The sequence below is a fragment of the Mytilus galloprovincialis genome, chromosome 12 (assembly GCF_965363235.1).
Source record: "Mytilus galloprovincialis chromosome 12, xbMytGall1.hap1.1, whole genome shotgun sequence".
NCBI lineage: Eukaryota > Metazoa > Mollusca > Bivalvia > Mytilida > Mytilidae > Mytilus > Mytilus galloprovincialis.
Genome location: NC_134849.1, coordinates 44101013 through 44127257, shown reverse-complemented (window position 1 = coordinate 44127257; position 26245 = coordinate 44101013). Strand labels below are relative to the sequence as shown.

At 30.7% G+C, this 26245-nt stretch overlaps 1 protein-coding gene across 1 annotated transcript in view; it reads left to right on the top strand.

Annotated features, from left to right (window-relative positions):
* LOC143053869 (glutaminase kidney isoform, mitochondrial-like) overlaps positions 1 to 25194 on the top strand; it is a 62976-nt gene extending 37782 nt beyond the window's left edge. Inside the window, exons 8-16 of the mRNA XM_076226660.1 lie at positions 6593 to 6684; positions 7672 to 7730; positions 8026 to 8092; positions 9593 to 9643; positions 11497 to 11673; positions 11967 to 12098; positions 19297 to 19451; positions 20185 to 20325; positions 22529 to 25194. Coding sequence (XP_076082775.1) covers positions 6593 to 6684; positions 7672 to 7730; positions 8026 to 8092; positions 9593 to 9643; positions 11497 to 11673; positions 11967 to 12098; positions 19297 to 19451; positions 20185 to 20325; positions 22529 to 22640 — 986 coding nt within the window. The 3' untranslated portion in view covers positions 22641 to 25194. The remainder of the gene's footprint in view (positions 1 to 6592; positions 6685 to 7671; positions 7731 to 8025; positions 8093 to 9592; positions 9644 to 11496; positions 11674 to 11966; positions 12099 to 19296; positions 19452 to 20184; positions 20326 to 22528) is intronic.
* Positions 25195 to 26245: the final 1051 nt, after the last annotated feature.

Genomic DNA, 26245 nt, shown 5'->3' with positions numbered 1-26245 from the left:
ACTATCAAATTTGAGCTTCTAAAAACCAAAAGATACCAAAACTAACACTTTTTAATGTCTCTATGTATAAGTTAACATCTATTTAAAGCAACAGAAAGCATATTTCATGTATCAGACTTATGCAAAATGGACAGAAGTTAATTTTATATGAGCCTGTGCCAAAAAATAGAGGTTTTCAATTAGGGTGAGGCCTTATATCAAATGTAATATTTTTCACTTACCACAATTTTCTGAAGTTGTTAAGTTATTAAACAAACTTTAACAGGTTATAAATGTACTTTTGATGGAAATATAAGTTTCAAATAGCATAACGCATGTGGATAAAATGGTCTTTAGCAATGTTATGCTTAAAAAAACAGATTGCCAGTTTAGGCCGTTCCCCACATTTGCATATTTAAAAGCATATAAATGATATGGGAGATGGAGATATACTTCTTTTTGCTAAAATCTGTGCTCAGATATGATAAAACATGGAGCCTGGATGTAACAAGACTGTCACTTTCAACTATATATGCAGACAGTATGGTCTGATGCAAAGTTTATTAACTTTACTGTTTAAAAACTGAATGAAATGTCAGCCTCAAAAGGCCAATATTTAAACCACTAGCTATCGAACAGAAGAAAGTAAAGGTAGTCTGTGAAACAGAAATGGTTAAGCAACCAGTAATAAATGTTTTTGATGTAGGTTCAGTGCAATCTCTTTTGGAATACAACTTTTAAGTGCATAGAACTTCACATTTCACCTGCTGCGTATACTGACCGTTAGACTTAGACTATTAAAACAGCACATTTTGCACTCTTTTTATGTTTTTATCTACTTTTTTTTGTGTTCAGAGTTCACAAATAAGTTAAACAACTGAAATAAATACCACAAACACAAATAGATATCAGAAAAAAACTGTCAGAGAGAAATTAAGCATGCTGTTTTTGAAAAAATAGTGAAAAAAGTGAAAAAGCTACATTTTAGGCATTTAACCTGAAAAGTGACTTTTTCACAAAATTTCTATCAAATGAAAGTGAAAATCATTTCTTCTCATATAGTTTGACAAATCAATACCAATAGATCATTCAGAAAAGATGCCAAAGTAAAAATTCTAAATTTGCTGAAATGCACCTCTTAGGCCACAGACCACAATTAATTCCTCTATCAGTTCTTTATAACCTTTTGCATCATTAAAAAAATTGCACCATGCACTTTTGTCCAATTTTTTGTGTGTGTAATGTATTGTCCTAGTCCAAATATATATCCAAAATTCAGAAAGATTGAAGCAATCACTTTTACAAATTTAGCCAATACACATCCATACCCCTATTGACAAGTCAAGAGATGTTCCGAAAACTGTAAATATCACCTTTTTGCACTTGACCTAATCACTCATTCCATATCAAAATCAGTTAAAATACAACCTCCAAAAATTTATTTGACCTCTCTTCTTTCATTTCCACCCAAAAAGAATAAAGGAATGAGTGAGGAAAGGAAAGAAAAAAAATTAAGGAAAAATACACTCTAATTAAAAGGAACTATATTCGTGGACAACGAAAAGCGGGGTCATTAATTGTGGTCTTGGGCCTATTAGGGGCCTAAAACTTGACCAATTCTAATAAAACTTGGCATGATTCAAGCTTAGTATATTATAAAACATGTTACAAAGTTTCAAAGCCATATGATACCAAATAAAAAAAATGTGGCATTTTTTATATGTGAATTTTGGGTGCTGAATTGTGGCGTTGAATTAAAACAATTAAAACTATCAAATTTGAGCTTCTAAAAACCAAAAGATACCAAAACTAACACTTTTTAATGTCTCTATGTATAAGTTAACATCTATTTAAAGCAACAGAAAGCATATTTCATGTATCAGACTTATGCAAAATGGACAGAAGTTAATTTTATATGAGCCTGTGCCAAAAAATAGAGGTTTTCAATTAGGGTGAGGCCTTATATCAAATGTAATATTTTTCACTTACCACAATTTTCTGAAGTTGTTAAGTTATTAAACAAACTTTAACAGGTTATAAATGTACTTTTGATGGAAATATAAGTTTCAAATAGCATAACGCATGTGGATAAAATGGTCTTTAGCAATGTTATGCTTAAAAAAACAGATTGCCAGTTTAGGCCGTTCCCCACATTTGCATATTTAAAAGCATATAAATGATATGGGAGATGGAGATATACTTCTTTTTGCTAAAATCTGTGCTCAGATATGATAAAACATGGAGCCTGGATGTAACAAGACTGTCACTTTCAACTATATATGCAGACAGTATGGTCTGATGCAAAGTTTATTAACTTTACTGTTTAAAAACTGAATGAAATGTCAGCCTCAAAAGGCCAATATTTAAACCACTAGCTATCGAACAGAAGAAAGTAAAGGTAGTCTGTGAAACAGAAATGGTTAAGCAACCAGTAATAAATGTTTTTGATGTAGGTTCAGTGCAATCTCTTTTGGAATACAACTTTTAAGTGCATAGAACTTCACATTTCACCTGCTGCGTATACTGACCGTTAGACTTAGACTATTAAAACAGCACATTTTGCACTCTTTTTATGTTTTTATCTACTTTTTTTTGTGTTCAGAGTTCACAAATAAGTTAAACAACTGAAATAAATACCACAAACACAAATAGATATCAGAAAAAAACTGTCAGAGAGAAATTAAGCATGCTGTTTTTGAAAAAATAGTGAAAAAAGTGAAAAAGCTACATTTTAGGCATTTAACCTGAAAAGTGACTTTTTCACAAAATTTCTATCAAATGAAAGTGAAAATCATTTCTTCTCATATAGTTTGACAAATCAATACCAATAGATCATTCAGAAAAGATGCCAAAGTAAAAATTCTAAATTTGCTGAAATGCACCTCTTAGGCCACAGACCACAATTAATTCCTCTATCAGTTCTTTATAACCTTTTGCATCATTAAAAAAATTGCACCATGCACTTTTGTCCAATTTTTTGTGTGTGTAATGTATTGTCCTAGTCCAAATATATATCCAAAATTCAGAAAGATTGAAGCAATCACTTTTACAAATTTAGCCAATACACATCCATACCCCTATTGACAAGTCAAGAGATGTTCCGAAAACTGTAAATATCACCTTTTTGCACTTGACCTAATCACTCATTCCATATCAAAATCAGTTAAAATACAACCTCCAAAAATTTATTTGACCTCTCTTCTTTCATTTCCACCCAAAAAGAATAAAGGAATGAGTGAGGAAAGGAAAGAAAAAAAATTAAGGAAAAATACACTCTAATTAAAAGGAACTATATTCGTGGACAACGAAAAGCGGGGTCATTAATTGTGGTCTTGGGCCTATTAGGGGCCTAAAACTTGACCAATTCTAATAAAACTTGGCATGATTCAAGCTTAGTATATTATAAAACATGTTACAAAGTTTCAAAGCCATATGATACCAAATAAAAAAAATGTGGCATTTTTTATATGTGAATTTTGGGTGCTGAATTGTGGCGTTGAATTAAAACAATTAAAACTATCAAATTTGAGCTTCTAAAAACCAAAAGATACCAAAACTAACACTTTTTAATGTCTCTATGTATAAGTTAACATCTATTTAAAGCAACAGAAAGCATATTTCATGTATCAGACTTATGCAAAATGGACAGAAGTTAATTTTATATGAGCCTGTGCCAAAAAATAGAGGTTTTCAATTAGGGTGAGGCCTTATATCAAATGTAATATTTTTCACTTACCACAATTTTCTGAAGTTGTTAAGTTATTAAACAAACTTTAACAGGTTATAAATGTACTTTTGATGGAAATATAAGTTTCAAATAGCATAACGCATGTGGATAAAATGGTCTTTAGCAATGTTATGCTTAAAAAAACAGATTGCCAGTTTAGGCCGTTCCCCACATTTGCATATTTAAAAGCATATAAATGATATGGGAGATGGAGATATACTTCTTTTTGCTAAAATCTGTGCTCAGATATGATAAAACATGGAGCCTGGATGTAACAAGACTGTCACTTTCAACTATATATGCAGACAGTATGGTCTGATGCAAAGTTTATTAACTTTACTGTTTAAAAACTGAATGAAATGTCAGCCTCAAAAGGCCAATATTTAAACCACTAGCTATCGAACAGAAGAAAGTAAAGGTAGTCTGTGAAACAGAAATGGTTAAGCAACCAGTAATAAATGTTTTTGATGTAGGTTCAGTGCAATCTCTTTTGGAATACAACTTTTAAGTGCATAGAACTTCACATTTCACCTGCTGCGTATACTGACCGTTAGACTTAGACTATTAAAACAGCACATTTTGCACTCTTTTTATGTTTTTATCTACTTTTTTTTGTGTTCAGAGTTCACAAATAAGTTAAACAACTGAAATAAATACCACAAACACAAATAGATATCAGAAAAAAACTGTCAGAGAGAAATTAAGCATGCTGTTTTTGAAAAAATAGTGAAAAAAGTGAAAAAGCTACATTTTAGGCATTTAACCTGAAAAGTGACTTTTTCACAAAATTTCTATCAAATGAAAGTGAAAATCATTTCTTCTCATATAGTTTGACAAATCAATACCAATAGATCATTCAGAAAAGATGCCAAAGTAAAAATTCTAAATTTGCTGAAATGCACCTCTTAGGCCACAGACCACAATTAATTCCTCTATCAGTTCTTTATAACCTTTTGCATCATTAAAAAAATTGCACCATGCACTTTTGTCCAATTTTTTGTGTGTGTAATGTATTGTCCTAGTCCAAATATATATCCAAAATTCAGAAAGATTGAAGCAATCACTTTTACAAATTTAGCCAATACACATCCATACCCCTATTGACAAGTCAACAGATGTTCCGAAAACTGTAAATATCACCTTTTTGCACTTGACCTAATCACTCATTCCATATCAAAATCAGTTAAAATACAACCTCCAAAAATTTATTTGACCTCTCTTCTTTCATTTCCACCCAAAAAGAATAAAGGAATGAGTGAGGAAAGGAAAGAAAAAAAATTAAGGAAAAATACACTCTAATTAAAAGGAACTATATTCGTGGACAACGAAAAGCGGGGTCATTAATTGTGGTCTTGGGCCAGAGAGGCTCTCCAGTGTTTAAACAAAAAAATGACTAGAAATGATTATCTCCCCTTAATTGTGCAGCTATGTAAATCACTGCTCAGATTATGTTTTGTAATCAGAAACTGTTTTTATTTTATATAATTATCTGAATTATTGAAAATGTAATTAAGGAGGAATTTGTGTAAAGAAGGTTGATTATTTAACGGGGTTAATTTGAAATGTAGCTGTTAAATTTAGACTCTTTGAAATGAAACATTGAGTGGATTACATATATGTGAATTCTTCCAAGAGTTATCAAATTCAAACTTGATCTAAAAATTTAAACTTGATCTCATTTGTGTACATAGCATTGTCCGAAAGGACAAATTATAGTTAAAAAATATTTAATAGTCACTACATCTAGAGGTGCAAGGACAAGGTACATTGGATAAATATCTAATAGTTACTACGTCTAAAAGCGTAGGGACAAGGTATATTTGTTAAATATCTAATAGTCATTTCTTCTAAACGCAAGGACAAGGTATATCAATTCTTACTGTTTGGACTCATTAGATATAAGATGATGTGGTATGAGTGCCCATGGGAAAACTCTCCATTCATGTCACAATTTGTCAAAGAAAAAACATTATAGCATTGAATAGGTCAAAGTGCAGTCTTCAACACGCAGCATTGGCTCACACCGAACAGTAAGCTATTAAGGGTCCCAAAAAATGAATTAGTTCTCATATAAGTTACTGTAAACCAACTAATTTATTTTCGCGTCAGTTGTGAGTAAAAAGATAACACAAATATTAATTGTCGCGAATTTGTAAAACTTGGATCTTTCATTTCCTACATAAAATGATTAAGAATATCGCGAAATTAAATCACCGCAAAGTGGAATAGAAAGAACAAAATGCGAAATAAAGTATCCTCAATAATAAGTTGGTTTACAGTTTATGGTGTGCTGACCCCTTACCGATCCATAGAGGGTTGGTAAAATCCATAGGCGTGAGGCCCTTTGGGTCTTACTTACCCTCTATGGTAAGAAGAGGACATGGAACAGTACACAGTGGCGGATCCAAAAAAAAAATCAGATGTGGGGGCCCACTGACTGCCTATTTTAAGAGGGGACCTGCTCCAGTCATGCTTCAGTGATTCCTTTTATAATCAAACAACCAAAAAAATGAGGGGGACTAATGGCCCCCCTCTAAATCCGCCTCTGTTACAGGCATGCGGTTATGCAAATTTGTAATTCATCACATTTTTCTTAGGAACTACAATACAAGGATTTCTTAAATTTGGTTACAAGGTTTATATCATTCAGCTATACAGTGTGATGTGTTTTCAAATTCATCACTAAACAACTTCCTGTTTACTGAAATATTTAGGCATGGGTATCATCAGTGAGCAGTAGCTCGCAAATGAGTTTCACTTGTATTTATTTAAACAGATTGATAGATTTTTTTGAGGTACTTGTAATTTAAATATTATAGTCCACTACAGTGACAAGAAGTTGTGTAGCCTGTTTTTTGTTAGAGGAATTTATATTACTTATTTCAGATAAACCACACAACCCAATGATAAATGCTGGAGCCATTCTGACCTGTTCTTTACTCAAGCAGAATATGAATCTTGCAGATAGGTTTGATTATGCAAGTTTCTCTACTTAGTAGTCTACTTCTTTTTATTTATTCCTTTCTACTATATCAAAAATGATTTTTGATTACTTGAATTGATTGTCTCCCCTTAATTAGCAGGTTTTTTTATTTACTGCTCAGATTAAGTGTTTAGTCCTTTCTATATCATGAAAGAAGATGAGAGATTATTTTCAAAAATACATCTATTCACCAAAGACTAAATGATACTGATGTTTGTAACTATAGTTCACTGTATGTCCTTCGACAATGAGCAAACCCTATCTCATTGCAAGCTTATAAAGGACCACAACATGGCAAAATGTGTATAATTCAAAGTAGAAAATCAACTGGCAGATTGATGTACAAAATATGATATACAGCAACAAACCACAACCACTGAGTTACAGGCTCCTCTAGATCTTAGAACAGGCAAATTCAGAATATGACAGGGACTTAGGTAATACATGTTAAGTCCTCAATAGCACACCTTGTCACAATTATGTTGATTAAATAGATATAAATTAGTTGGATGATTGTATTATTAATTCAAACATGGATTATGAATTCAAACATGAATTATACAGAAATATTGGTATAAAAACTTTGACCTCAAATTATGATTAAAAGAATTGTTACTTAGAACTGCCAATCGGTGTCAATTAAGATCATTGCAGTTAATAAAAAAAATGATTGTGAAAACTGAATTGTAGAGTTAAATACTGTATAGTGGGCTATTTTAACGGGGTGTAATTTTCGCTTATTTTCAGGGATAGAACTAAATCGCCAAAATAAATTCTGCCAATTTAAAAATGTGCATACAAAGGTATTGATAAAAGTATTGAATCCATTAAAATAATAACCTCCAAATTATTTTGTATACCTTTTTCAATGAAAATCGTGTAATTTTACACCGTCGAAAATAACCTGCTATAAAGTATCAAACAAAGCTTACAAATTATTGCATAAGTTCTAAAAAAAACAATTTTTTCTTCATAACTACAGGTTACAAAGATGTTTAAAAGATTGACTGGTGGAGAATATCTGGCATTCAATAATGCTGTGTAAGTAGATTATAGACAAGAAATCATCCTACTTAAACAAGTAAATTATTTAATAGAAACAGGGAATGTGTCCGAGAGACAACAACCCAACTAAAGAGTAGAAAACAGCCCAAGCATAGGTGGATCCAGGGGGTGAGGGTGGGGTTTGCTGGGTTCCCCCTTACATGGGAAAAAATTGGTTGATTATATAGGAATCAATGAAGCATGACTGGAGAGTAGACTATTTGAAATTTTGAAATAGGTATTAAACAATTGGCTAAACTATAAAATTTAATTATTGTTTATTTATTTATAGGTTTTTATCTGAGAGAGAAACAGCTGACCGCAATTTTGCTTTGGGATATTATATGAGAGAAAATAAGGTATGACATGTTTGTTGGCTGTCATTTCCACTATCTAATTTGTGTCACATACTTCTCAGCTTTTGTATTTAGGAATAATTAGATAATTTGGTATTTGGTCTGAAATTCCATAGTCTTGAGTTTTAAAAATCCTCGTTTTTTAAGTTACTTAAAGTTATCTGTTATCTATGTGTAGTTACAGGTGAACTATGTTTAGTTTTTGAAATCATCTTAAGGTCAGCAAGTTCACCTTACCTTGACATCATTTTCACGGTTCAGTAATCGTGGTTAGTTTTCCATAGAAATATGCAGATGTGTAATGAGTGCCAATGTGACAACTCTCTGTGCTTATTTTAGTTTTTGAGTTTAGAAGAGAATTTAATTAGTTACATATGGTCTTTAATGCTGATGGCAGGGCTTAAATGATCACTGATGAAATTCAACTCTGGACAATTTAGAACTAGACATATAATTTAGACACCTGTCTATTAGTCTTAAGGATGTTTGCTCCTCTACTTTTTGAATTATTGCCAGATTTTCGGAATCCTCCGGTTTTACCCATGTGTTAACATTTTAAAAATTTGCTCACTAACCCCTACTTTTCTTTTCATCTTTTTATTAAATATTACTTAAAAAGCCATAATTCAAAATCTTATGAAATCCTTGTTATTTTTTCATAGTTTTTTAATAAAAAAAGATGCCAATGTTAAGTGAAAGAAAAATCTAGAGAGAATTATTTCCCGCCAAATTTTCAACAGCTTATATCTCGAAAAACAAGCACACAGACCCTCCATTTTTTTTTTGCTGTTTTAGTTTCTTTATTTATATGCTTTCAATTTATAACAGTCTTTTAAAAAGCTTGTTATTTTTAAACAGAGTAGCAAACGTCCTTAAGGTTTTTCTGTGCTACTTTGCTCTCACGTTGGTGTATATCCCTTATCTATTTTTTTTCATACCAATATCCTGGTCACTATATTTTATCTTCTCATTTTTATACACCACCACCCAAAGACCAATGTCTGTCCATCTATCAACACTTCGTACAATAACTCCAATTTGCTTTAACCAATTCCTATATGAATATCTAATGGAAACTTTAAGTGCGTGTTGGAATTTGGAGTCACATTATTATTATGAATATTAATATAGATTAAATTCTTTCAAAATATCCAATTTCATTCTTGCAACAATTTTGGCATGCGTAAATTGAAGATCTTACATTTTTTTGCTGACCTAAAAAGATTTTTCTCATTCACTAAGACATTTAATTCTGTTTTAACATTGTTTTTCCATAATTGTTCATGAGTAATTACATTTAGAACTCTTTCATGTAGAGTAATACATACAGACTAGATAGTAGCAATAGGGTTGTTACCTTAAATACATGTTTTTGTAAAAGCATCAAAACTGTATACAGTCACATGACTAATTTTAACCAATTAAAAAAAGAATTTACTAAGAAGCCATGATGACTGTGCATTTAAATGTGATTATTACCTTGAATATTATAATATTTTTCAGTGTTTTCCAGAGGGAACAAATTTGATGGAAACATTGGACTTTTATTTCCAGGTTAGTCTAACTGGGTAATTTATTTTATTTAGTGTGTTTTTGATGAGTTGTTTCCCCTTAATTATCCTTGGCTATTTGTTTCATTGTCCAGTAAAGGGAATGATTTAACATTTAGTCTGCAACATACTAATGTTGAAATGTATTGAGAGAGCTTATTTTATATGTGCCTTGAAGCCACTTCCTATTAGCAATGTTTTGAAATTTTACAACACTCATACAAGTAACATTTTCGTCAAATAAGAGGTAAATGATGGTATGTTGAATCTTTTAATGTATTTAGATTTAGAATTCTGGGCCAAATTATTAAATTGGTCCACGTTGAGGTCCAAAGGGTACAAAATTAAACATTTGTTCGAATTTATCAGATATTTAACTTTTGTGGTTCTTTGAATATATATGCTAACCATGTATTTAGATATTTGGTGTGGGAATGATTATTTATGCTCAGTTATATATGTTACATCAACCAATTTCATGCAGTGTCACAGATCCAGACATGGAATAGGTTTTGCTTAATGTTTTATAACTGACGATTACTTTATTTTCATGTGTACAAATTTTTGTGGAATGCTGAAAACTTGCTTTTTAGTCGATAGTCAGGATTTCTTGATTTTGCAAAATAAAATTGAGAATGGAAAAGTCTGTATACAACCTGATAGAAATTTGTATTTTGTTGAACATTTAAATTTTTTGTTCAACGGTACCAAAAGAGTCCACAAAAATTGTTGAATAATAATAAATTCTCAGTACTTACTGCAAACTGTTCTTGAAGTAAATATCAAATAAATGAAAAATTTTGATGAAAAAGTATAATCAGTGTCTTGCAGTAAAAAAAAAATCATGTCGTAGATATCAAATATATCATTTCCAAACTTGAAAGTTATTTATTTAATTTTTTATTTAGGGTCATTTAGATAAGAGATAATTGTATTGTATTGGTATTGGTATGCAGAATTCTGTGAATTTGTGGATTGCAGATAACTAAATGCACCATGGCAACACTAACAATAGTAATATTTATAACTTGCATTCTTTTATGATATATACAGAAAAACAAATTTCTATGTAGATTTAAAACAAACCCAAATAGCTAACTCATTTTAGAATTGGTTTTAGAATGTTGACACACAGCTGTTAGCATCAAGAATAAGTCAAGTTCTATAAATTGGATTTAAAAAAAAACGCCAACTGGTCAGTTTTGGAAAAAGGTTGTTTATACAAAGACTGAGAATAAAATGATATATATATATACAATGCATGTATTTTAATTTCTAGTTATTTTCAATGGCAGATGACTCTAATACTGTGGATTGATTCATTTATTTTTGCTGATACCATTTTTGTGGATTGAGGAAAACTTGCATTTTCGTGGATATTTAAATTTTGTGGTTTAGTAAAGTTTGCCTTTCTTCCTTTAAATAATTTGTATTTCGTTGAACATTTAAATTTGTGGTTCCCATGTACCAAGGAAATCCACGAAAAATTGGTATCCTACAAATATTAATGAATCCACAATACTTTGGTATTGAGGAGGTACATACTGTAGATTAATTTATTTTTGGTGGTAACTAATTTCTTGGTTTGAGGAAAACTTGAATATTCCTGGATATTTGATTTTGTGGTTTTGGCACTCTACATCATTCCTTAAGAAAACTTGTAATTTGTTGAACATTTAAATTTGTGGTTCCCATGTACCAACGAAATCCATGAAAAATTGGTATCCAACAAATATTAATGATTCCACAGTACTGTAGTATTGAGGAGGTACATATTTTTTTCTAGCTTTGTTCAAAGAAGTTGACAGTACATGTGATGCAGACCTAATTTATAATTAATATATTTTTTTTTTTTAGCTTTGTTCAATAGAAGTTGACTGTGATTCAGCTTCAGTGGTAGCAGCTACTCTAGCTAATGGAGGAGTGTGTCCTACGACAGGGGACAAGGTGTTTTCTACCAACTCTGTAAGGAATACTCTGTCATTAATGCATTCCTGTGGCATGTATGACTACTCTGGAGGGTTTGCCTTTGAGGTTGGTATTAACCTTGATTTCTATATTTAGAATTAACTATTATAAACAATTACTTTTCCTTTCTCAAACCTTGGATCTAGCACACACGGCATACTCAATTAGTTATGTGAATTTTACATGTTTGTACTTTCCTTATAATTATGAGCTGACAGAGCTGTAGAATATATATAAGGTTGCATTAGAATAAGAGATAGTTTTACGTCTATGATGTTTGGTATTTGAATTAGTGGTGTTACATGTGTAAGCATGATATCATTTTCATCTTATTATTTTTGATTTCTTGTATTTGATAGGTTGGTTTACCTGCTAAGTCTGGTGTGTCAGGATGTATAATGTTGGTAGTACCAAATGTGATGGGAATATGTATGTGGTCTCCACCATTAGATAAATATGGTAACAGTGTCAGAGGGATACAGTTTTGTAAGGTATGGATAGAATTATATAGATAAAGATATTTGCTACAAATTTTATAGAAAAAACAATCCTAAAATAGATAGATTATTTTACTACATTCAGACTGTGGTTAAAAGTTATTTAGTAAGATTTTGATATCCCTACCCCTCTATTTTTAAATATCTTCAATTGTTACACTGAAAAACAAAAACTAAAATATTTTCTACATTTATGGCTCAGAATTGAAGATTGTTTTATTAATAAGCTTGAGGATTGACCACTTATTCAAGGACATTTTAACAGATCTTTCAATTTCAAACAGCAGCCTCTTTATATAGATAAAGTGTAAGACAATGACTGTTTAATATCGGTAATATACAAATGAAATTGATACATGCTGTTATTGAAATGATTTTAAGCATTGAATACTAAGAAAACTAAAACAACACTTTATCAATTATGAGGGTTCTTATGGAGCAACCATTTTAACATATTTTCATGTAAAACATGAACATTTTTTTTTTAGTTTTCAACAATATCAATCAAATTAATTTTAATGAAATTTAACAATATAAAGTATGGGGAAAATCTGGATTCAGAATAAAACAAATTGTCATTTGCTTGACCACAATATTTTTTTGTCCATGAAAATTGGGATCAGAATATATTTTTAAGGAAAAAACCATAACCCATCCTTGACATTATATGGTCGTTAAAGTGTTTTTCAGGATTTTCCTTCAAACTAAAACATTTGAACACAAAACTCTACAAAAATCATATTGAAAATATTTCTTTTAAAGATATTCCTAGCATGCACTATATATACCAGAAACTTATGATAATCTATTTATAGACCATACAATGAGTCAGGTCTGACTGTAAGTATTCCTTTCATACTGTGCCTAGCAATATTTCCTTGATTTTACAAGTTGTCTCCCTTACGTCAATGTGAAAATAAAAAGATGTGGTAGATTGCTAAAAGATTTACCGACTGGGCAAGACCCTTATGGGTAATCAAGGTTGTTTTAAAAAAAAACCAAACACCATCATAGTCTATTGCTTAAACATTTATAATTTTTGAAATCTATCATACACACTCAGTCTTCACCATAAACTTTTAAATCCACAAGGTCAAATTTTTCTAAATTTTAGTTGGATTCTGTTGCTTGAACAGAAGAATTTTACAAGCATGAAAGCCATTTAATAAGCCTTACTTCTATGTATCTTACTATAAACACTTATTGAATTATTTTAAAAACATTTCAAAAATTTTATTTAAAATGACGTAAATTTTGTAAAAATTCACACGTTATATCTATTATGAACTAATTGCCAACATAAAGACTATTATAGAAATGGGATGTGATAAAAAAAAAAAAAAAAAAAGTCAACGTGATAATATTAAGTAAAATAAAATAATGTTTACTTTTCCCAAAAGATTTACGAGACTAGTTTTATTCAGTACCAATTCAACTGTAGTTTAACTACAGTCTTAAGAGGGTATAAATCAACTTTTTTTTCTAATATAAGATTTTGCCAATTTTTTCTATAAATTAACTTTACCCTTTACTTAATAGAAAAAAAAATAAAAATATGGGGTCACTGTTCATTTAAGGGGGTTCGCGGGTCTAAATCATTTATATAGGATTTCTCTATATTTTTCTATAAATGAACTTTATCTTATCGTTATTAGAAAAATAAAATAAAAAAATGGGGTCACCGTTCATTTGCGCTCACAATCTGCCTTCGAAAGAAACATAAAAAATTCTGTTGAATTAATAGGAGAAATAAAGGTAATATCGAAATAAAAAAAGAAATTTATTACAGAAATCGATCAAATTTTACAATAATTTAGTTTAAGTACAGCATATATCAAAATTATATTAAAAAATATAGGTCACCGATGATTTAAAAGAGATATTTCAATGTTAAAGCCAAAAAATGGCATTTTTCCACCAAAGGGAGATAATTTGGAACTTTTTCAATGATGTTTACATTTCAAAAGTCATCTGTGGCCAACACGAATTTATTGTTTTGAATGTTTTTTGTTTCATATGATAAACTAACAACTACAAAAGGTAATAAATAATATTTGTAATGAAAAACAAATATTTAATTTTTTTCTGAAATTTTTATACCCTCAAGCCTCCTTAAGCTCATAATCTGTCTCCGAAAGAAGCATACATTTTTGTTAATGTTCTTGTTTTCTGGTGAACTAATAGAAGAAATATAGGTAATATCGAAATAAAAAAACCACCTAATTACAGAAATCGCATATATTTTACAATTATTTAAATAATGTACAGCTTATTTGAAAACAATAATATAGTATTAATGTATGGACTTTTTCATATTGGCCCTGTAACATGCCCAAGGTGTTAATAATGGCCAAGGATGGTTGTAATGGCCCTGAGGCAACGCCGAGGGCCATTACAACTGTCCGAGGCCATTATTAATATCAAGGGCATGTTACAGGGCCAATATGAAAAAGTCCATATATTGATACTTTTATTAACCAACTATAAAGGCAACTTCATTCAAGAACAGTCTTCGAGTCTCGGATCCAAAATTATACAGCTATCCACAAACTACAACAGGACCAATACAGAAAAGCCCGTTTCATAAAATTTTTATTAAATGGTTTTATTCTTCGATTAAACAAAGAGTAAAAAACTTACCGTGAAGAAGATACAGGAATTTCATAGGTGAACTTCAACTTGTCTTTTCGCATTCAATTTCGCATGGAATTTTAGTCAACATTGTGACTGTCAGATGTAATTTCTGATTTCTCATCCAAGTACTTAATTTTATGCTATTAAAATTCATTTCATCTAGCAAATAAAAAGTAGCTGGGAAGAATTAATCAGACAGTAAAGTCTGCATTCTGAGGATTGAACAACGGAAATGAAACAGTGATAATAATGGAAAATCGTTCTCGAAAAAGGCTGTGAAATATTTCCGTTTCAAGTCGTTACAAAACAATGTTAATGAACATCATTTATTAAACTTATTTTTATAATATTAAGTTTAAAAAAGAATAAAAAAATGTCACACTTATTTACAGAAATAAACGACATTTTGTTTTAATCGATGTCCCGTTTCAACTGTTCATAATGCATGACTGTGATTTCGTAATGCATGGGTGTGGTTTCGTAATGCATGACTGAGATTTCGTAATGCATGACTGAGATCTCGTAATGACTGGCTGTAGCAATTTCTCCGTTCATAATGACCAGATGTCGAAATTTTCCTTTTATAAAGCATGGGCATTTCTATACATATTGTAGTAAGTTGGTTAATAATAAAAAATATAGGTCACCAATGTTTTAAAAAAGATATTTTAATTTTAAGGCCAAAAAATGTCATTTTTGCACCAAAGGGAGATAATTTGGAGCTTTTTCAATGAGATAAACATTTTTAAAGTCATCTGGGGCCAAAACAAATTGATTTTTTTGGGTTGATTTTTGTTCCATATCATAAAGTAATAACTAATAGTGTAATAAATAAAATTTGTAATGAAAAAACAAATGTTTAATTTTTTGGTGAAATTTTTGTACCCGCGAGCCTCCTGAAAGCAATCAATGCAAGGATTAATATAACTTAAGTCATATAATTTGTTTTCAGTAAAAAAAAACTACACAAGGATAATTCATGATTTAAAATAGAAGATCTGTGTATTACTAAAAATTCTCTAAAATGAGTTGAAAGGTTTACCCTAATTCTTGTCAATTTGTTCAAGGGAGATAACTCATGTAGACAAGAGGTAATTTGTATGCAAGTACGAGAAAAAATTAGAAAATAAATTAATGCTAGCAATTTTATAATGCTTTGTAAATTTTTTTATCAATTATATAGCAAAAGTAGAAGGGAGTGGGTATTTGGAGGGGTAGACTTTTATATGGTTATTCAATTAGTATGCCCCATCTATTATTATGACAAATATAGGGGCATTGTCATTTGGTCAGGTCTGTGCTTCTGTTCTTTCCTTCATCTGTCAAGTTTTTGGTCAAGGTACTTTTTGATGCAGTTGAATTCCAATCAACTTGAAACAGTAGTACGCATGTTCATCTTTTTAATTTTAATGCCAAATTTCACGGTCCACTGAACATTGAAAATGATGGTGCGAGTGGGTCATTCATGTACTATAGACAAATTCTTATTTTTGACATAATAAAGCATGTTCTAAAAGGCTGCATATTTTTTTTGAGAATTCAGTTGGTCTAGTTATTTATTTTAGACAATATGATTGGTCTAGTTATTTGTTTTGGACAATATGATTGGTCTAGTCCTGGGTTTTGACAATTTGATTGGTCTAGTAATCATTTATATATTGACATTCTTGATTTGTTTTTATACGACCGCAAAATTTGAAAAATTTTTCGTCGTATATTGCTATCACGTTGTCGTCGTCGTCGTCCGAATACTTTTAGTTTTCGCACTCTAACTTTAGTAAAAGTGAATGGAAATCTATGAAATTTTAACACAAGGTTTATGACCACAAAAGGAAGGTTGGTATTGATTTTGGGAGTTTTGGTCCCAACATTTTAGGAATTAGGGGCCAAAAAGGGCCCAAATAAGCATTTTCTTGGTTTTCGCACTATAACTTTAGTTTAAGTTAATAGAAATCTATGAAATTTTGACACAAGGTTTATGACCACAAAAGAACGGTTGGGATTGATTTTGGGAGTTTTGGTTTCAACAGTTTAGGAATTAGGGGCCAAAAAAGGGCCCAAATAAGCATTATTCTTGGTTTTCGCACAATAACTTTAGTTTAAGTAAATAGAAATCAATGAAATTTAAACACAATGTTAATGACTACAAAAGGAAGGTTGGTATTGATTTTGAGAGTTTAGGTCCCAACAGTTTAGGAATTAGGGGCCAAAAAGGGACCCAAATAAGCATTTTTCTTGGTTTTCGCACCATAACGTTAGTATAAGTAAATAGAAATCTATGAAATTTAAACACAAGGTTTATGACCATAAAAGGAAGGTTGGTATTGATTTTGGGAGTTTTGGTCCCAACAGAATAAGGGGCCCAAAGGGTCCAAAATTAAACTTTGTTTGATTTCATCCAAATTGAATAATTGGGGTTCTTTGATATGCTGAATCTAACTGTCATGACTGTGTATGTAGATTCTTTACTTTTGGTCCCGTTTTCAAATTGGTCTACATTAAGGTCCAAAGGGTCCAAAATTAAACTTAGTTTGATTTTGACAAAAAATGAATCAGGTAGGTTCTTTGATATGCTGAATCTAAAAATGTACTTAGATTCTTGATTATTGGCCCAGTTTTCAAGTTGGTCCAAATCGGGGTCCAAAATTAAACTTTGTTTGATTTCATCAAAAATTGAATAAATGGGGTTCTTTGATATACCAAATCTAACTGTGTATGTAGATTCTTCATTTTTGGTCCTGTTTTCAAATTGGTCTACACTAAAGTCCAAAGGGTCCAAAATTAAACTTAGTCTGATTTTAACAAAAATTGAAATCTTGGGGTTCTTTGATATGCTGAATCCAAAAATGTACTTAGATTTTTTATTATGGGCCCAGTTTTCAAGTTGGTCCAAATCAGGATCTAAAATTATTATATTAAGTATTGTGCAATAGCAAGTCTTTTCAATTGCACAGTATTGCGCAATGGCAAGAAATATCTAATTGCACAATATTGTGAAATAGCAAATTTTTTTTTAATTAGAGTTATCTTTCTTTGTCCAGAATAGTAAGCAAGAAATATCTAATTGCAAAATATTGTGCAATAGCAAGATTTTTTTTAATTGGAGTTATCTTTCTTTGTCCAGAATCAACTTAAATCTTTGTTATATACAATATACAATGTATATTCACTTTTTACTACCAACTGATAAATTAAAATAATCTTTACCATTCAGTGATAACAAGCAGTTTTTTTACATCTTAATATTTTATGATGTATTTAAATGAGTAGTTATTGTTGCAAACTCCATTAGAAATTTTAATTGAGATTAGTTTTGGAATAAGGGAAAGGGGGATGTGATTAAAAAAATTGGGTTCAATTTTTCTCATTTGAAATTTCATAAATAAAAAAGAAAATTTCTTCAAACATTTTTTTGAGAGGATTAATATTCAACAGCATAGTGAATTGCTCTAAGAGAAAACAAAAATTTTAAGTTCATTAGAACACATTCATTCTGTGTCAGAAACCTATGCTGTGTCAACTATTTAATCACAATCCAAATTTAGAGCTGAATCCAGCTTGAATGTTGTGTCCATATTTGCCCCAACCGTTCAGGGTTCAACCTCTGCGGTCGTATAAAGCTACGCCCTGCGGAGCATCTGGTTGACATTTCATGTACTGATTGTTTTTGACATTTCATGCAAGCATACAAATAAAATACTTATGAATACTCTCTGCAGCTTATGGCAGATTCTCTTCTGCTTATAGTAATACACAAAATTTATAATTCATTTCAGAATTATGCTTCACTTGTTTAAAGCATTTATTATTTGGGTGTTTTTAATCTGGTTAATTTTTTTTAGAGAAGACACACCATAAATAGACTATAAGAATTAACAAAATGTTTGATTTTCAAAACCACTAAAAATTGTGGATAACGCTTGGTGTCAAAATGTAGTTGAGCAAATACAAAAGCTTTTCTCACTGTACTGAGGCAGATAATTAAATAATTATAATATATTGTCTACAAAAAGAAAGATTAAAATATTACGGAAGGTTCAACTTATGACCTATAGATATATACTATAACATTTGTATGAGAATGACTAAGTTTGATCATTTTGGAATTAGATGGTAGATCTTTGACAGCCTCTGTTGTTCATTCCATGGTCTAGACATTATAGGGGCATTTTTGAGATTGACATCTTGTGTTGATATTTGTCTATTTTTGAAAACAGTATGTAGACGTCTATGTTTTTGTTAATTTTTTATTGCAAGGTTGCTGTCTCATTGTATTCCTATCAGAGAAGATTATATAAACTGTATTTATTGTGTATTTGGAATAAGACTTGATAAAATAAGAAGATGTGGTATGATTGCCTGCAATGAGACAACTAAATCATATGACATGGATATAGTCATGGTCTTGAATATAGGTCACTGCAGTCTTCAACAACAATAAAATGCCAAAACAGAAAAAGGAGCAATTTAATACCCCAAACCAACTTGATTGTAATATTATTTATCAACAAATATTTGAATTTGTGTAATGTTTTATGACTTTGTTTTTATTTTGTAGGATTTTGTTGAGAAATTTAATTTCCATAATTATGACAGCTTAATACATTCTCCTAAGAAATTTGACCCTAGAATAAGGAAGGCAGAATCTAGGGCCAAAGTTGTTGTTAATCTGTTGTTTGGAGCCTACAATGGAGACGTAACAGCTCTCAGAAGGTTTGTTTATGTAGGCACTGAAGCAGAAAAAGTTATTTCAATCATATTATCCAGTAGCAGAGTCAAACACTCTTCCTACTCTTGGACAAGCTCAAAAACATACCTGAATTATTACTATTTCACCACAAATAGCAATAGATCATATTAGAATTTTGCTGTTATTGAGATAAAACTTATAGTTTGTGTAATACATTTAAACCTGGTCACGTTTTTCTACAAATATTATCATTAGTTGAGCATTAACGACTCTCATGATCTTCAAATTTTCATGTTAAGAGACAAACAAAAGACACCACATAGACCTTTCTAGGACAACACAAAATAGAGTTCGGTAAAAATAAGCTATTGAAATGTTATTTTAGTTGGTTTTGAGTCATCAGATATACCATTGATTCTGGGCTCTCTTGTGTGTGTCTCATTGGGGTCTAAGAGTGATGCGGGATTGCCGATTTTTTGTAAGCATGACATGTTAAAGTCAAATTATTGTGCCGTGAAAAAGGGAAATGAAGAATGGGAAATTACACACAAAAATTATGCATACATAGTGTAAGCGGGATACAGGAATCTGACAAAACAGTAAGCGGGATCTGGGATCAGAACCCCCCAATGAGACCCCCTCTTGTTAATTCATCTTCTATAATTTTCACAAGCTATGTTAATATACCTTCAAAGAGCCATTGATGTGTTCATAAATGCATACTCCTAAATTATATAGTAATTCTTTATTTTTCAGATATGCGTTATTAGGTACTGATATGAACTTAGGAGATTACGATGGAAGAACAGCTTTACATGTTGGGGCTGCCGAGGGAAATGATACTGTTGTTAAGTTTCTGTTGGAGAAATGTAAAGTCAACCCATTCCCTAGAGACAGGTACTATTTTGTTATCTCTATCTTTTATCCAGTTCTATAAATTTGATGAATACATGTTAATTCCAAGTTGAATGAAGTACTGTTACAGCAGATTCCAACGAGTATGAAGCTACAGGTAGATTCTTTGGTTAGCTTCCTTGTTAGCTGAACCATGAAATGATTATTACCTTAAAATTGGGAGGAGCATAGCACCAATACATCATCCAATGAAAACACTCATATCAATGGCCTGTTTATAATATGTATGTTTCATACAAGCAGGTTTCCCTAAACAACTTTGCAAATTAAATTTCATTTCATTTTCATTTTTGAATGAATTAAAAAATTCTATGTATTACAATAAGTTAGAAGCGGAGTTACGGTTTATGTTTTGTTCAAGGATGAAATACCCTTGTGTTGATTCAATGCTAAACAAATTGAAATTTTATAGAAAATCCACAGCATTTCCCCTTGCACTTTCATAGTTGGCAATTTAGTACTTGATATATGGAGGCAAGCAGTCCTAGCAATCATTTCATTAAAACAAGTTTATAAATTTAGATATTGGTTTAAACAAATATATATATATACGGACCAATTCAAGTACACCTTCTAGGGTGCGCTCGAATTTCGTGACTTCGGACGATTTTTTTTAAATTTACATAAACGGTTGTCTAGGACTTTTTGTAAACAATTAATATTAGCACATCATAGAAAATCAAGAGAGTAATCTATGCTTAAAATTTTATAACAAAAATATCTGTGGATTTCATTCTACAAAAATCTTGGTTTATTTGCCACAAAATCCCGTTTAACTTTTAAATGCAATAAAACTACAAATAATAATGCTTGATAGAAGTTTTCTCATTGTAAATGTACAAAATGGCCCATCTCTATTTCAATATCTTTGCTGTTTTTATATTATTGCAGTTTGAAACATTCGTAATTCAAAGGCTACAGAAGGGGTCATTAACCTTATACATACACATAACTGGATTGATAAATGAACTGAGTAATTTATTGAAATAAAATTGGCAAATCAAACACACCTACAACATGCTTGTGAATTGGCTTATACTTGTCAATAAATTTTAAATTTAGATTGAAAACTTATTTTTAAACTGACTTGTAAAACAAGTTTTACAATGTTTATATTCTGTCACTAGTTCTGATTGATTCTCTGTTTAACTATTGACTCCACCCAAAGGCTTGTGTACCTTACCTAATAATGATTTCATGGTTGAGCTAGCAAGGAAGGTAACCAAAGAATCTACATTTAGCTTCATACTCGTTGGAATCTGCTGTAAAGGAGTAGGTCCGGTAAGGACCGATTTTGGCCTCAAATTTCAGGTTCATCTGACGAAAGATTTTGACCACTTTTTAGGTTTTTGATTTGATTCTATTAGTTTATGTGAAAGATTTTCACTGATTTTGTCATTAAAAACGATCCAATTCAAGCTCAAATATGAAAAATCTACCATATATGCCGAAAAATGTCACTTTTCAGATGTTTTTTGTTAAAAATGAAAGTGGCCGCATCCGTGTTCATCCGCAACCTTTATATATGTTATGTATTATCATCAAATACAACTTACATTTTAATATTAAGGAAACACGAAAAACCGTCTAAAATTATACTAAAATGCTAGAATTGTGAAGATTTCAGTGATTTAGCATGACTTTATGGTGCTAGTACCCGATATATGTGCCATGTATTGTCAAAAACAGCCCATATTTATGTAGCAGAAGCATTCTACTGTCCAAAAAATAACTAAAAGTTTACATTTTAACATTTTGTAAAACTGCTATATTTTGGGGCCAAAAAGGTGTCTTTCCAGACCTTCTCCTTCATATGTAACAAATGATAAATTTGGATTTTAATTATTACATGTATTACATATCCACTGTATAATAAGGATCATAGATATTAAGGTGATACCAAATTAACACTTTGACTAAAATTAATATGGCTTGTTGAATTTTCATAAAATTTTTAAAAGACAAAAATTAAAAAAATTAAAAAAAATTGAACCCCACACTTTATCAGAAGAATTTCATTCGATGTATAGCAGTTTGACAAACACTAATTTTAATCATTAAGAAGCTTAATATTTAGTGATTTTAAAAACGTCTGCTGAATTTCACAGAGTTATCTCCCTATAGCGCTATGTACAGTACCACAGTAAATATTTATTTCATATTTTGTGAAATTTGAATATTTCAGATGGGGATTTACTCCACTTGATGATGCAGTAAGATTTGGGCACACAGAAGTACAGAAAATATTAGAGCCCTACACGGAGGAAGATAAAGACAATACAACTGTAGATTCTTGATGAAGGCTATAAATAGAAATTCTTTAGACCAATAATTAGAAAGTACCAATCTGTTAACTTAGTTCCTGAAATCTAATGTCTGTTAATGTAGTTATTGAAATTTAATGAGTGTTAACTTTGAATTTAATGATTTAACAGTTGATGATATTTAGATTTAATGAGTGTTAACATAGTATATGAGATTGTAGAATTAATGAGTGTTAACATAGTTAGCAATACTGTAAATTCAGAAATTATTGCGTCCATTTATTATTGCAATTTTGTCATTTTAAACTTAAATGCGATTATAATTTTTAGGATGTTTAGAAAAATCCTGTTGAATTCATATAAAAAAAAATGTGAGTTTGAATTATTACGATTATAATTACCCCTTTGCATTTTTCGCAATAACAAAAACATCGCAATCATTTCTGAATTTACAGTGTTTTATTACTCTTAACATTGAATAGAGTAAAATATTGCTCAAAAAGTGAACTTAATGCACAAGAAAAGTGTGATATGGTTCACATGACTGTCAGATTTCTGCTATGCCAAAATTGTCTACCCAATCAGGTATTGATTTTTTTCTACAATAGTAAAGGGGCATTATGTTTTCTGGTCTGTGGGTCAGCTAGGTCTGTCTGTCCTGCTGCAGGTTAAAGTTTTTGGTCAAGGTAGTTTTTGATGAAGTTAAAGTCCAATCAACTTGAAACTTATAGATATAGGAAGATGTGGTATGAGTGCCAATGAGACAACTCTCTATCCAAATGACAATTTATAAAAGTAAACCATTATAGGTCAATGTACGGCCTTCAAGACAGAGCCTTGGCTCACACCGAACAACAAGCTATAACGGGCCCCAAAATTACTAGTGTAAAACCATTCAAACGGGAAAACCGACGGTCTAATCTATATAAAAAAATGAAAAACGAGAAACACGTATAAATTACTTAAACAAACGACAACTACTGCACATTTTAGTACACATGTTCCCTATATCAGGATCTTTTTGATTTTAATGCCAAAAAAGAGTTTTGACCCCAATTTCAAGGTCCACTGAACATAGAAAATAATAGTGCAAGTGGGGCATCCTTTTGTACTATGTACACACACTTGTTTTTAAATAGAATAATGGTAGCCATTGTAGAAGTGACACATGATAACTTTTGATAACAGTTAGATTTAGTCACACAGCATAATATCATCCTCTTTAGAAAGACCAGTATCTTTCTTACTATTGAACACCAACTGATATATTTTTATAACTCTTTACTACATAAGATTATCTTTGATTGGTTGACAGCAAGATTTTGTAAAGGCAGACTTTAAAAAAACTTGAAGGCTAACAGCCACAGATAACATACAAAATATTTATTTAAAAAAATGACCAGTAGGGCCCCAACATTGCCATTTTTACCAAAAGATTGACCAAACAATATAGAAATGTAAAAGGTGTATTCTTTTTAATTTTCTCTTCATGATAAGGTTGTTACTCATTTTCAATTAATTTTTTCTTGACCGAAATGTTGTCTGGGGGCTGGGAAGCAAGTTAGTGCTTTTAACAGATGAAATTTTATCTTTTTACACTTACAAAATTTATAAATGAAATTTATACATATTGTACATATATATGTGTATATAGATGATATCTGTAAGATCTGAAATAATTTGTACATACTAAAATCAGTTATTTTGTGACTATTTGTATTTTAAAGATGCATTGTATCTATTACCTCCATAATTTATGTATAAAAAGTATATAACGTACAAAAACTCTTAAATGTACAGCTACAGGTTAAATACTTTTTAACTCAGGAAGTTGCTCTTGTATTAACCATATATGTATGAGATTTAAATATGACAAACTGGGTGCATTTAAAAAGTACAGCAAATATCTTTGATGCATTTATTTTTGTTGGTGAAGATTTTTGCAGATAGAGAAAAAAATATGTTTCATTTTCCTATCAATGGAACTGAAAATCTGTATTTTATCAAGTATTTAAATGAATGAAAAATCAGTATTATTAATGAATCCACTGTAAATAAATGTCAAGTTGCCATAAATTTTGTAAGCAACTTCATGATAGTGAAGATGTCTTGGCTAAAATAAAAACTGGGTCACATTGACCTATACTTAAAGCTAAATGAATTTTTAAGTCTCAGATACAAGTCCAGATGAATTTGTATTCTTTATTTGTCAAGATAAGTTTTGTGGTCATAGGTCATTATTTTTGTAAGAATTTGTAAAATATACACAAAAAAAACGTTTGACCTCTAATGTATTTTTTTAATTGTTATACAAGACCTTCAGTGCAGAACCCTCATGGGTAGTCAAGGTCGTTTAACAACCCTATGGTAGAAGCTTTATAAGATTTTAGATTTTTAGTGATTTTTTTTTCATGATAAAGAATACTCTGTTTTTGCGGTATTTTATTGTGCATAATACTTTTGTTTGTTAGTCATTTTTCTTTAAATTTTGTTTTGTCAGTTTGTGTTATATGTTTAAAAAATTTAGCGATGTTTGATTTTTTAAAGGGTAAATATTAATAGTTACATAGTGTGTTAGTGACTTCCGTATAGGATGAGGGCGAAGTAACAAATTTATCTTACTGACTATCTAAACATGTGGTATTTAGGGAACCACTAAAGCATGACTGTAACATGTGGTATTTAGGGAACCACTAAAGCATGACTGTAACATGTGGTATTTAGGAAACCACTAAAGCATGACTGTAGTGGCCCCTTTTATGACAGTCATTGCCCATCCCTTACCCCCTTATTTATTCTTACCTCTTCATTAGGAAGTGCTTCATTCTAAATAGATATAGAGAGATATGGTGTGAGTGCCAATGAGACAACTCTCCATCCAAATAACAATTTATAAAAGTAAACCATAATAGGTCAAGGTACGGCCTTCAACATGGAGCCTTGGCTCACACCAAACAACAAGCTATAAATGCATGGACAAAGCTTTTACAAGCCTATGAAATTAGAAAAAGGAGCTTTTTATTACATTTTTAGTAATGGTCATGAAAACACTATTTCTATCAAGTTTTACTTTAATTTACCTGTTCACTTTATTGTGGGACCTTGTGTCATCATGAATGGTACATTGCATTGTATAATGAATAACATTGAGGATAGAAATGGGACAACAGTTGTCAAAGAGACAACAACCCGACTAAATAGCAGATATATGCTGAAGGTCACCAATGGGTCTTCAATGCAGCGAGACAAAACTGCACCCAGAGGTGTCCTTCAGCTGGCCCCTAAACAAAAAGTTATTTAGAAGGACGTGAGATTGCTATTAGCCAATCAAAATAATGTTTTATGACTGCAAACTATAAATTAATTTTAGTCAAGTGCCCCCTTCTCTATCTCTAAATAAAAGTTCAATCTTAGACAAAAGTGGGACCAAAAATTGCTTTTTCACCGAAGATTGGTTAAACAATGCTGATTAACTTATGAAATGAAGGTTCAAATGTTGTAGTCCATTTATATTATATCAAATCAATTCATTATGTTTTATACATTCTTATTTGCCTTGAAAATACCTTTACAGTACCCTTTAATGTGTATGCTGTCTCTTTGTGGTAATGACTTAAAATACAGATGAAAGGGAGAGC